General features: G+C 51.6%; 1 protein-coding gene across 1 annotated transcript in view; it reads right to left on the bottom strand.

The window, feature by feature from the left end:
- Positions 1-4,345: 4,345 nt before the first annotated feature.
- SRM (spermidine synthase) overlaps positions 4,346-13,614 on the bottom strand; it is a 37,806-nt gene continuing 28,537 nt past the window's right edge. Inside the window, exons 3-8 of the mRNA XM_083163429.1 lie at positions 11,631-11,723; positions 10,175-10,328; positions 6,237-6,320; positions 6,012-6,157; positions 5,743-5,865; positions 4,346-4,887 (exon numbers count right to left, since the gene is read on the bottom strand). Coding sequence (XP_083019555.1) covers positions 4,870-4,887; positions 5,743-5,865; positions 6,012-6,157; positions 6,237-6,320; positions 10,175-10,328; positions 11,631-11,723 — 618 coding nt within the window. The 3' untranslated portion in view covers positions 4,346-4,869. The remainder of the gene's footprint in view (positions 4,888-5,742; positions 5,866-6,011; positions 6,158-6,236; positions 6,321-10,174; positions 10,329-11,630; positions 11,724-13,614) is intronic.

Here is a 13,614-nt window from a genome sequence, read left to right on the forward strand (position 1 = left end):
GGCAACAGAGAGGCTTTCACCAGTTTTGCCACATGAGCGTCTACCCTGGGGGCTGTCTCCCAGGGGGTCCTGTCCTCCTGGGGGAGAGGATAGAGGGAGGAGAAACGTTTGTGAATGACAAACCTCCTATTAGGGACCTCCCAAGCTTCTTTTTTTTTTTTTCAGAATAGTTTTATTAAATCAGTACAAATGTAAACAGGTGGTACCTTACATGGGGTCTCGACAGGTAATGACATAGTCAAACAGGCAATGTTAGGTACAGGTAAGTCAAAGTCACCCAAACAAATAAAGTACTGATGTGTTTACTAAATTAAAGAGTAAGGGATCTATACAGACATAGAGAAAAGGAAAACATAGAAAACACCTAGGACAGACACACGGGAAGACAGGCAGGAGGGGGGAGGGGGGAAACCAGGGCAGTATGTCATATTGTATCTTAATTAGTGGGTAAAATCTGAGCAAGATCTACTTGGAATGAGATTCCTAGCGGAAGATTTTTTCTCTCTCTATAAGTGCACCACTTAAACCATTTAACATGTATAGAGTTGGCAGATGGGGAATATTTGCAATCAATTGTTTCAAATAGATAGTGCTTATGTATTTTGCCTAAGATAAGATGTATATCGGGAGTCTCCGGGGATTTCCAGTATTGGCCAATCGCTGCTTTAGTGGCTATTAAAATCTGACCTATCAAATAGCTATCGTGTTCTGGGATGGAAGGAGAGAAATGGAACAAGGCCAGTACAGGATCCATGGGTAAATGGGTACCTAGAATTTCTTTGAGAAGGGCAAACACCTCCTCCCATAGTGGCTGTAATCTTGGACATTCCCAGAAGATATGCAGGAGAGATCCAATGTGTCCACATCCCCTCCAGCAAAGGGTGGAGACTGACGGCCAGATTGTATGTAGCCGACGGGGGGTGAGATAGGCTCTGTGGTACAGCTTATAAAACATTTCTGAATGGCTTAAGCACTTAGAAATCTTAAAGCAGGAGAGGGTGATGCAATCCCAGTCCTCCCTGGTGAGAGATCTACCCAAATCTGTCTCCCATCTGGCCTGTGCTGTTAATTTATCCGGCTGCAGTCTATTAACCAGTTCAGTGTACCATCTCGAGATACCCCCTTTATTGTTCTGCGAAGTCAAGACCACAACCAATCTTTTAGGAAAGGAAAGTGACACTACTGATTTACCTACACATGAGGTCAACCAGTGCCTAAGCTGCAGGTACTTATAGAAATCATGTCTTGGAATGTTAAATTTCTCTGAAATTTCTGTAAAGGACATGAGATTCCCAGCCGGACAGATGTCCCTAAGTGTGGATATACCGTTTGTTGCCCAGTTATCAAGTTTCAGGTTTGGGATGAGAGCGGCTATCGTTAGAACATTCAGGTCCAGACTGGGCAGGGAAGCCCCGGACTCCCCGGCCAATAAGTCGTGCCAAAGCTTCAGGGTATCCCTGATTGCTGCGCCCGGTCCCGCCCACGGGGGAATCTCCCTCCTAGGTAACCAAAATAGCTCTGACAGACGAACATTAGGCAAGAAGGACTGTTCTATAGTCACCCAGGGCTTCACCCGTCCAGCCGCAAACCAGTCCCTTGCTTGATTCAACAGACAAGCTGAGAAATACCCCCACAGGTCCGGGTAGGCCACTCCACCCAGTCGTTTGGAAAGGATAAGTACCCGCTTAGCTATGCGAGGCCTAGACCCTTTCCAAATGTACTTTGCAAGTAGTTTATTGAATTCTGAAAAGAATGATTTAGGGGGGATTCTAGGTATAGCCCTGAACAAATACAATATCTTCGGGAGCAGTACCATCTTTGCTGCAGCGATACGGCCCAGCCATGAAATTTCATGGAGTCCCCACTCCCCTATCAATTTCTCCATTGCTCCCAACAGAGGCTTGTAGTTGCATTTAAAGATATCGGGGGTTCTAGCTATATGGATACCTAAATATTTAATTGAGGACAATTGCCAAGCATAACGGTATTGATCTTTCCCTCCCAAGCTTCTTTAATGACCATGTCAAGATTATCTGACTTGGGAAATAGACTTAAGGAGCGTTTAGGGCGCTTAAATATAGGGCCCGACTCCGCAGGCGGATCAGCGTGGTCGTCTATTAGAAGGACCTTCTTAACAGCTGTAATCAGGCCTGGTACATCAAGGCGAGATGGGGGATCCTCTCTATGAGACGGGGGGTCCTCTCCAACACAGGCACCCCCAATGTCAGCGGCGACGTCAATGGCGTCATCGACGGCCTCCTCCACATAGTCATCATCATCATCTTGATTGTCTTGCTCCTCCTCCTCATCGTCTGAATCATGCATGAGGAGGGGCCGGAGTGCCGCCGGTCTTTTAACTAAAGACCTGCGTCTATCTGCGGGCAATGAACCCTCCCCCTGCGCATCCAATGCTTGGGGGGGTTGCACCCTCCGTTGATGAGGACGGCACGGGCCGCTGGGGCAGCGCAGCTGAGACTATCAACTAGCTGCGCCATCATCTGCACAAGGGATGAGGCCCAAGCAGGCTCCTGAGAAGAGGCCGTAGGCGTGGGCAGCACCTGCGCATTGTAGCAGCTTGCGCATACGCCGTCCTGTACATAGTCCAGGGGAGATAGGCCCGCATTACAGGCTGTGCATGACAGCAATGCTGGGGCCTCCCCCTTCTTGGACTTGCCCTTGTTGGGCATAATTACTGTAAGTACAGGAGGGCTAAGTACAAAATGACACCAAATACACTGCAGCAGCTATTGGGTTAATAAGTACACATATACAGCAAGCATACATAGGCATACAATGCAAATAGAAGGCAAATGGCACTAGGCTCTTGAAGCAGCTATGGCTGACTGGAGCACTCAGAAACTGTGACCTGTGTCCCGCAGGAGAGGTACAGGGGGGACTTGCCCAAGCCTCCTGGCAGTGAAAGAGTGGAACCCCGGGTGGCACTGGAGCTTCTCCGTGTCCCTCCTCACGTGCAGCCAGGAAGACAGGAAGGGATGTCCGTGGCGGGAACTCTCTGTGCGCCAAGCACAGTTTCCTGCCTACTGTCCCCGGGGGAGGGGCTGATGTGGGGGGAGCCACCTCCCCCTGCTAACAAATGACCAAAGGGAAGGTGTCCTCATGCAGCGCTGGTAAAATGGCGGGGATCCGGCGCACGCCGGGCGGCCCCGCATACTAGCGCTGCTGCCCACAAACTAGTATCCCTGGTGGTCCAGCGGGACGGGCGGCGAGCCGGCCGACCGCTTGCTAGCACAGCCGGCGGTCACCCCTCGCCGGCTGTGACAGCCACATCTGTGCGCCTCGCTGCACTATCGCACACGCTCCCGGCGGGGAGCATGTCTTACTCACAGTGCATCCCGGCTTGCGTGAAGGGGGCGCCTGTGGTTCCCGGCTGTGGCTGCAGGCTCCCCAGTGCCCGGGGGCCGCTGCAGGTCCCCACCTGTGGGTGGCGATGCAGCGCCGGACCCGGGTGTTGGAGCCAGCAGTGCAGGGGTCTATTCAGGCCCCAGTGCTGCTGCTCTGACACTTACAGTGTAAAAAAAAAAAAAATTAAAGTTATGGCTGCTAAATAGCAGCCCCTCTTTTGGGTGCATCTGGCTCCTGCCAGCACCCTAGAAAAAAACTGAGGTCCTTGGCCTGGAGGCGGGGTATAGGAGGGGAGGAGCCCGGCTGCCTGGGAGGCAGTTAAAGTTATCCTCTAGGGTGCTGGAGCTCTCTCCCACTCCTATTACCCACTGTAAAGCTGTGGCCCCTGATGTCTCCCGAAGGAGAAAAATAATAATAATTAAAAAGTAAAAATAGCTTTCTGGGGTTACCTCAGTGAGGTAACCCCCGCTGATATAAAGGTGCGTCTGCTTCCTGCAGGCACCAAACAAAAACTGACTAGATGAGCCTGGAGGCGGGGCTGTAGGGGAGAGGGCCCGGGCATCCTGGGAAATCGTTAAAAGCTTCGCTGATTGGTGCCTCGGACCTCCTGGATCCACCTACAACCCTCGATGTCCCCTGTGGGACCCATGGACCCTGAAAAGGAAAGCACAAAAAAAAAAAAAAACCCACACGACACCTGATCAGTCTCCAAATACATAACTATTATATGACAAACCGATGTGCTGCTCCCGCCTCAGCCCCCGCGCCGCAGCTCCGCGCTGCTCCAGCCCCGGCCCCTCCGCGCTGCTCCAGCCCCTCCGTGCACATCCTGGTGCAACAGTAGCAGAATGTTCCTAAGGCAATGTCAAATGGCCGCTGCTACCACAAGCTGAATCTATAGATGAGGTGGTCGGTGTAAAGGATCCGTGTGAGAACTCACCCATATTATAGGTCAGAACAGTGAGAATAAACACAACAATGGTTTCGTTTGAATTAATTTACTAATCGGTAACATCCATAATTAGAAGACAAATCTCACCCACCCCACATTTCAGTACTTCATCCTGCAGACCCCCCACAGCTACACAGCCAGGTGTGACCCATTGCTTGTGTCCAGGGAGAGAGGGGCGGATAATACACCTTACCTAAAGCAATTACATGAGAGGGGGGTTTGCAAAGATCAGCAGCTCGGGGGTCTGTCACGTCAGTTGGCCAGGTAATGAGACAGATAGTTACCAGATGGACGACATTGGTTCTGATTGCAGCTGAAAGGGTGAGTGACGGACAGATTTAGTCTTCTGACAGTGATAATAGAAGCGCATGCACAGGAGTTTGCACCCTGAGGTTCTAGGCCTTAGAGGCAGAGAAAAGGTTGTGGATCACAGTTGCCAGCACTGGAATTGAGTATGCCAAGTCCCGCGTCCTACCCCAGATGGGACAGGATCTCGTGTTCCCTGGATGAAAGGTCCAATGATCACAAAGACAGCTGTCAGCTCTGCCGGAGCGTCACACGCCGCTGAGTGCCTGGTGGAGAGAAGACGCGGTTACTATAGGCAGCGGAGCGGAAGGGACGTCTCTGTCATACACGGCTGACTGAGGACAGAACTCTCCCAAAGGAATGACACCGAACAATGCAGAATCCCACTCCCGACATATGTTATTACACAATGATAATACTGAAGGTTCTTCCTGTCTGCGATCAAATAAAAGGGTGTTAAAGTGGTTTACTACCTATATACTTGTGAGGTGGAGATAACAGATACAGTATGTTGGAGAATGGCCAGGCTGAGCGCACTATGGGCTGGATGTGTAAGTAACTTTGTATCTGGAACATACCATGCTGCAATGCAAGGGAAGCATATACATATGTTTCTGTGCAGGGTAAATACTAGCGGCCTTTGCATGCAGACCAGATGTTTTTTCTTACACTGCAATTTAGATTTCAGTTGAAACATACCCCAACCAAACACTCAGCGCAGGGTACATCTGCCCCCCTGCAGTACAGCAGGGTTTTTGCCCAGATCCTTTTTTTCCCCATTTACTTACAAGAATCAGGCCACATGAGAGATGAGAATATAGACTTATAGCATAACATGTCGGCAATACCGTCTCCCTCATACATTCCCCATTTACTAATGTAGGAGAATAAGAAGATGGTTCCGGCAGGATGAACCACACGGACCTACTAGTCTGCTCCGATTTCTTCATAAGGAAATCTGTATGTTTATCCCATGCATGTCCCCGTGTTCTAATACTTCTCCTGTACCTGGTAATACCCCCGATATATGTGACAGTCTCCATCATGTCCCCAGTGTCACCGCATGTCCCCGTAATGACAGTCTATCATGCTCAGCTGTAATACAATATGGAAGTTCTTACTTTCCGTGTAAACTCTGGGAGGGCGAATGCCGCCCTGTGAACGCTGGCGTTGTAGTATCTAAGGTTCATGGCATCAACCTGCTCTTGGGACAGGGGATGTGCCGGTTCCCGGAAATTGGTGCTCTGTGAAATTCAAGAGTACATTAGAGTCATATACAGCGGGCACCAACTCCTGTTACACTTCACGCCATTACAGAGCAAAGGCCGCACCCCCTGTATCGCCTGCCCGACCACACCACCTGGCAGTGCCACACAAAGAGCTTACTCACGGGATTCTTGCTGCATAGCATGAAGCCGATCTGGCCGCTGGGATACGTTGGCGTGGTGCAGTAAGCGTATTCTACCACAGGGAAGAGACCCTTGCAGAACTGGTGCATCTCCTTGATGAGAGCTAGGTGCAGCCACTGACATTCTCCTACATAAAGGTCAGACATAACGGTTATTGGAGGAAAGCCTTGGTACGCATGGAGGAACAAATATGGCAGTATCATCACCTTGACAACAGAGGATCCCGCCCTCTCTCAGTGCCGTCTTCATCAGCTGGTAGTAAGACTCTTTAAATAGACTCTCCGCAGGACCTGGAAGGAGAATCTCACTGGTTACCCATAATCTGCACAGCTGGGGAGACAGGTTATATCGCTTACTGGAAATGGACAAGGAACTTCCACAGGTCTTACGGGCTACTCACTCTGAAAGCGCACCCATCTGCTAGCCCCCTAATTACATCCCGAGGTGACCTATCCGGAGACGTCAGACCACACCATGGTATCTTATTCTAGCCGTATCCTACATGTACACCTGGGCTGATAATGTGGCCGGAGCACACAGATTGCCAGAGTCTGGAGGTATGCATCCAGAAGGAGAAACATCCTCTAGATTAGTATCAAGCAGCCGACACAGAATCAGGGACATGTAAAACCCCAAGGAGGATTTCCATACTGTATCTGGCCTACAGTGGCCTCAATGATTATTATACTGGGTACCACGGAGGATTTCTGCCCCTTTATCACTTCTCCTCCCTTATCCCTTCTTCATACATCTGTCCCTTTATCACTTCTCCTACCTTATCCCTGCTTCATACATCTGTCCCTTTATCACTTCTCCTCCCTTATCCCTGGTTCGTACATCTGCCCCTTTATCACTTCTCCCTTATCCCTGATTCGTACATCTGCCCCTTTATCACTTCTCCTCCCTTATCACCGCTTCATTTATCTGCCCCTTTATCACTTCTCCTCCTTTATCCCTGCTTCGTACATCTGCCCCTTTATCACTTCTCCTCCCTTATCCCTGGTTCGTACATCTGCCCCTTTATCACTTCTCCCTTATCCCTGCTTCGTACATCTGCCCCTTTATCACTTCTCCTCGCTTATCCCTGCTTCGTACATCTGCCCCTTTATCACTTCTCCTCCTTTATCCCTGCTTCATACATCTGCCCCTTTATCACTTCTCCTCCTTTATCCCTGCTTCGTACATCTGCCCCTTTATCACTTCTCCTACTTTATCCCTGCTTCGTACATCTGCCCCTTTATCACTTCTCCTCGCTTATCCCTGCTTCGTACATCTGCCCCTTTATCACTTCTCCTCCTTTATCCCTGCTTCGTACATCTGCCCCTTTATCACTTCTCCTCCCTTATCACCGCTTCATACATCTGCCCCTTTATCACTTCTCCTCCCTTATCACCGCTTCATACATCTGTTCCTTTATCACTTCTCCTCCCGTATCACCGCTTCGTACATCTGCCCCTTTATTACTTCTCCCTTATCCCTGCTTCGTACATCTGCCCCTTTATCACTTCTCCTCCCTTATCCCTGCTTCGTACATCTGCCCCTTTATCACTTCTCCTCCCTTATCCCTGCTTCGTACATCTGCCCCTTTATCACTTCTCCGTACATCTGCCCCTTTATCACTTTTCCTCCCTTATCCCTGCTTCGTACATCTGCCCCTTTATCACTTCTCCTCCCTTATCCCTGCTTCGTACATCTGCCCCTTTATCACTTCTCCTCCCTTATCCCTGCTTCGTACATCTGCCCCTTTATCACTTCTCCTCCCTTATCCCTGCTTCGTACATCTGCCCCTTTATCACTTCTCCTCCCTTATCCCTGCTTCGTACATCTGCCCCTTTATCACTTCTCCTCCCTTATCCCTGCTTCGTACATCTGCCCCTTTATCACTTCTCCTCCCTTATCCCTGCTTCGTACATCTGCCCCTTTATCACTTCTCCTCCCTTATCCCTGCTTCGTACATCTGCCCCTTTATCACTTCTCCTCCCTTATCCCTGCTTCGTACATCTGCCCCTTTATCACTTCTCCTCCCTTATCCCTGCTTCGTACATCTGCCCCTTTATCACTTCTCCTCCCTTATCACTGCTTCGTACATCTGCCCCTTTATCACTTCTCCTCCCTTATCCCTGCTTCGTACATCTGCCCCTTTATTACTACTCCTCCCTTATCACTGCTTCGTACATCTGCCCCTTTATTACTACTCCTCCCTTATCCCTGGTTCGTACATCTGCCCCTTTATCACTTCTCCTCCCTTATCACTGCTTTGTACATCTGCCCCTTTATTACTTCTCCTCCCTTATCCCTATGTCGTACATCTGCCCCTTTATCACTTCTCCTCCCTTATCCCTGGTTCGTACATCTGTCCCTTTATCACTTTTCCTCCCTTATCCCTGCTTCGTACATCTGCCCCTTTATCACTTCTCCTCCCTTATCACTGCTTCGTACATCTGCCCCTTTATCACTTCTCCTCCCTTATCACTGCTTCGTACATCTGCCCCTTTATCACTTCTCCTCCCTTATCCCTGCTTCGTACATCTGCCCCTTTATTACTTCTCCTCCCTTATCACTGCTTCGTACATCTGCCCCTTTATCACTTCTCCTCCCTTATCCCTGGTTCGTACATCTGCCCCTTCATCACTTCTCCTCCCTTATCCCTGGTTCGTACATCTGCCCCTTCATCACTTCTCCTCCCTTATCCCTGGTTCATACATCTGTCCCTTTATCACTTCTCCTCCCTTATCCCTGCTTCATACATCTGCCCCTTTATCACTTCTCCCTTATCCCTGCTTCGTACATCTGCCCCTTTATTACTTCTCCTCCCTTATCACTGCTTCATACATCTGCCCCTTTATTACTTCTCCTCCCTTATCCCTGGTTCGTACATCTGTCCCTTTATCACTTCTCCTCCCTTAGGACTGTACTGTCTGCCTACAGATATACACTAATGTGTACAGGCCGCTGCTTTGAGCAGCCTTAGTCATTTTTGTCTTGTTATTTTCAATGAGTCAGCAGCCATCGGATGCCTGCACTACTGCTCCTACCCTACACCCAGCACCGGGGCCACAGCATGACGACGGGGTGAGTGACTTTGGCCAATCCGCAGGCACACAGGGGATATAAGCAGGTAAGCGGTTCCCTGCGCTATAGGGAGCTCTTGGTGTCTGCCGCACTGCGAGACACTAGTGGCTGGCAGCTCCGGTGGTAGGGGGACAGTCAGGCTGTTCCGACGCGCGGGGGAACGACTCGCTCGCCCTCCCGCTGGACCGCCAGGAATACTAGGCGGCGGGTGGCTGTCTAATCCCTGCCACATCGTTAACACCGTGGAGAGGCCATTCGTCTCCCTTGTGGCTCCGTGTCGGAAGGGGGAAGCAGCTCTACCTGCTGGCTCCTCTCCTGGACCTTTGGTGCGCTTTTCCTCAGAGAGGATTTCCGCCGCTGGTCTCTCCGCCCTCTCTCCCTCCCAGAACCAGACGCGGAGTGCCCATTTTGGCACCCAGTCTGCAGTCCGTGTCAGGAGAGTTTGGGCTGCTGAATCCCCTAGGTGCTAAGCAGGGCTGGCCTCTCCGGTGCGTTCCTACCAGCACAGCGCTGTGGTAATGGAGCGTAGCAGCTTCTTATTTCTGCTCCGTGTGCATTTTCTATATTCACCCCTACCTCACATTCTGCCACCACTGCAACAGCCAGCAATACACCACACGGCCAACGTTCCCTCCGGCCCCCTCTGTCCGAACACGCCCACTACACCATTGCATGTGGTTAACCGCTCCTACAATTCCATAGATATAATGTGCAGCACCGAACACCTATTGATGTGAGATTCAACCGGCAGGCCCCTAAAACGTGCATACAATCAATCGCGATAGTGCCGTAGTACCCAGGGGTGCCTTGGGACTCCTGCAGGGGTGGTCCAGGACCAAATCAAATCAATGATGGTAATTATAATTAGACCTAAACATTACTTAATAAACACAATTTATTTCATTGGGATTTTTTCCTTAGTAAGAAGCTATTAGCCTAGGGGTGCCGTGGATACAATTCTGGTACTGTGGGGAAGCACTGCCCTAGTGTATGGGCACCATTACAATGAAAGAAGCAGAGGAGCTCCATCTGCTGGTAGAAGGCAGTGTTGCCGGAGAAGGCAGCATCTTACCTACAGGGTCCGAAGAGTCCGTCAGGATAACATCAAAGGCATCCTGGTTCTGTTTCATGAACTGAAAACCATCGCCAACATGTAAGGTGAGTTTAGGACTGGAGTAGCCCATGGCCATTCCTGGAAGATACTGCTTGGAGACGTTTATGACCTCCTGGAGAGTAATGCAAGCAAAGAATGTGTTACATCAATCGGCAGCTAGAGGGGGCTAGTGTTCATACAGGGAGGAGGAGTATCAGCAACAGGAAGGACAGACAGACGCCCCAGACGGTCAGCGCTGGAACAAGGACAATCACTGGCTGTCACCCCATGGTGGGTATAGGGTACTTCCCCCAGCTAATGGCAGAAGGGAATAGTCACCGTAGATCTCCATGCCTGTCCCAATGCCGGGCGGCCCGCTGCAATGACTGGTAATAGTAACCGGTGTGCCGAGGGCAGCGGAGCGTTCAGTCACGAAGCATGGTGGGCCGCTACACTGCTAGGATTACAATTCGCTAACAATGGTAATCCCCCCCTCCAATCCACACTCCCCCCCCCCCCCCACACCTGCGTCAACCTATTTTTCATGTCGACTTATGACCTCGATGTCCTTTACTATGTTTACCACATGACCTTATGAGGGTCTCCCCCCCCCAATGACCTAAGCCCTTAGCTGCCATGTGCTGCTGTTCTCTGGTCTCATCGGTTATTAATGGACTATAGGAGGTAACAACTGATGACGTGTGTTAGTCCATTCTATATAATGATTTATGTATGGTTCTCTAACCTCAGGGGGGGTGACCGCGTGTCCTGTGTACAGTCCTCTAACCTCAGGGGGTGACCGTGTGTCCTGTGTACAGTCCTCTAACCTCAGGGGGTGACCGCGTGTCCTGTGTACAGTCCTCTAACCTCAGGGGGTGACCGCGTGTCCTGTGTATGGTCCTCTAACCTCAGGGGGTGACCGTGTGTCCTGTGTACAGTCCTCTAACCTCAGGGGATGACCGCGTGTCCTGTGTACAGTCCTCTAATCTCAGGGGGTGACCGCGTGTCCTGTGTATGGTCCTCTAACCTCAGGGGATGACCGCGTGTCCATTGTACAGTCCTCTAACCTCAGGGGGTGACCGCGTGTCCTGGGTACAGTCCTCTAACCTCAGGGGATGACCGCGTGTCCTGTGTACAGTCCTCTAACCTCAGGGGGTGACCGTGTGTCCTGTGTACAGTCCTCTAACCTCAGGGGGTGACCGCGTGTCCAGTCCTCTAACCTCAGGGGGTGACCGCGTGTCCTGTGTACAGTCCTCTAACCTCAGGGGGTGACCGCGTGTCCTGTGTACAGTCCTGTAACCTCAGGGGGTGACCGCGTGTCCTGTGTACAGTCCTCTAACCTCAGGGGGTGACCGCGTGTCCTGTGTACAGTCCTCATAGTGCTCGGTGCGCCCCGTGCTATACAGTCCGTCTGGGGTGTTACACCTGCACTTACCTCATCAATCTCACACTGTACCACGGATTCCACAGACGGATGCTTTACAACCTCTCTCAGGACTCCTCCATCACCTCCTCCAATGATCAGAACCTGACAGGTGAAGTAATGAGCAGATAAGCATGGAAGCACAGTGATCAGTATTGCCGTCTCACTGGAGTCATTTCTCCTCCAAATTCCTACATCTCGACAGAATGCAGCTAGAGCGCAAGTTGTAGGAGATTTTGGTCATAATTCAGGTTGGCTCATAAAAGCAAAGTCTCTCTAAAGGGCAAATCCATGCTGCTCCGCAGGTGGGGCAGGTGTAACATGTGCAGAGAGTGTTAGATTTGGGTGGGGGGTAAACCTGAAACACCCCCTTGGAGTGTAAGCTCCAGTGGGGCAGCCCTGTACTTTATGACGGATCCTAACCATGAGGGCATAGTAATACTGCAATGTGTGAGATCAGAACCAATATTGTACATGCAGGGAAATGTAGGACTAGTAGTCCGTACCTTCTACCATCCACAGAGGAAGACCGGTAGTAACAAACATTACGTACATATCAGCCATCATGAGACCATTTAGTTCCTGGAAAAGGATTTCATAGTGTGGACCTCCATAGAATGTCCGCCTCACAAGAGTCAGGATTCCAACATGTGTTTAATACTCCTTCCAGCGCATGTGATCCTTAATACTGCAAATGTTGGAAGAGGTGCATACCACATCCCACCTCCATACTACCGACTGCCTGCCTACCACCCTCCACCTCCATACTACCACCTGCCTACCACCCCCGCCTCCATACTACCACCTGCCTACCACCCCCACCTCCATACTACCACCTGCCTACCACATCCCACCTCCATTCTACCACCTGCCTACCACCCCCACCTCCATACTACCACCTGCCTACCACATCCCACCTCCTTACTACCGCCTGCCTACCACCCCCCCGCCTCCATACTACCACCTGCCTACCACCCTCCACCTCCATACTACCACCTGCCTACCACCCTCCACCTCCATACTACCGACTGCCTGCCTACCACCCTCCACCTCCATACTACCGACTGCCTGCCTACCACCCCCGCCTCCATACTACCACCTGCCTAACACATCCCACCTCCATACTACCACCTGCCTACCACCCTCCACACTACCACCTGCCTACCACCCTCCACCTCCATACTACCACCTGCCTACCACCCCCACACTACCACCTGCCTACCACCCCCACCTCCATACTACCACCTGCCTACCACCCCCCGCCTCCATACTACCACCTGCCTACCACCCCCATCCTCCATACTATCGCCTGCCTACCACCCCCGTCCTCCATACTACCACCTGCCTACCACCCCCGTCCTCCATACTTTCGCCTGCCTACCACCCCTGTCCTCCATACTATCGCCTGCCTACTACCCCCACACCACCTCCCGCTTCCATAATACCACCTGCCTACCACCCCCGCCTCCATACTACTGCCTGCACACCACCCCGCCTCCATACTACTGCCTTCCTATCACCCCCGCCTGTACACCACCTACCACCTCCATACCACCCCCCACCTCTATACTACCTCCTGCCTACCACCCCCAGCCTCCATACTATCGCCTACCTAACACCCCCACACCACTTCCCGCTTCCATACTACGACCTGCCTACCACTCCCCACCAGCACAATACCAACCGCCTGCCTACCACCTCCATACTACTGCCTTCCTACCACCCCCCCACCTGCACACCACATCCCGCTTCCATACTACCACCTGCCTACCACTCCCTTGTCTGCACACCACCCCGTCTCCATACTACCGCCTGCCTTCCACGCACCGCCTGCACACCACCTCCCACTTCCATACTACCGTCTGAACACCACACCCTGTCTGCACACTATCCCCCGCCAAACATGCACTCCTTCCCCCTGCCAACCTGCACACTGCCCTCCCCCCTACCATTTTGCACACTGCCTGCCCCACCTGCATTCCTTCCTCCCGCCTGC

The sequence above is a fragment of the Crinia signifera genome, chromosome 19 (genome assembly GCF_055691185.1).
Source record: "Crinia signifera chromosome 19, ASM5569118v1, whole genome shotgun sequence".
NCBI classification, from domain to species: domain Eukaryota; kingdom Metazoa; phylum Chordata; class Amphibia; order Anura; family Myobatrachidae; genus Crinia; species Crinia signifera.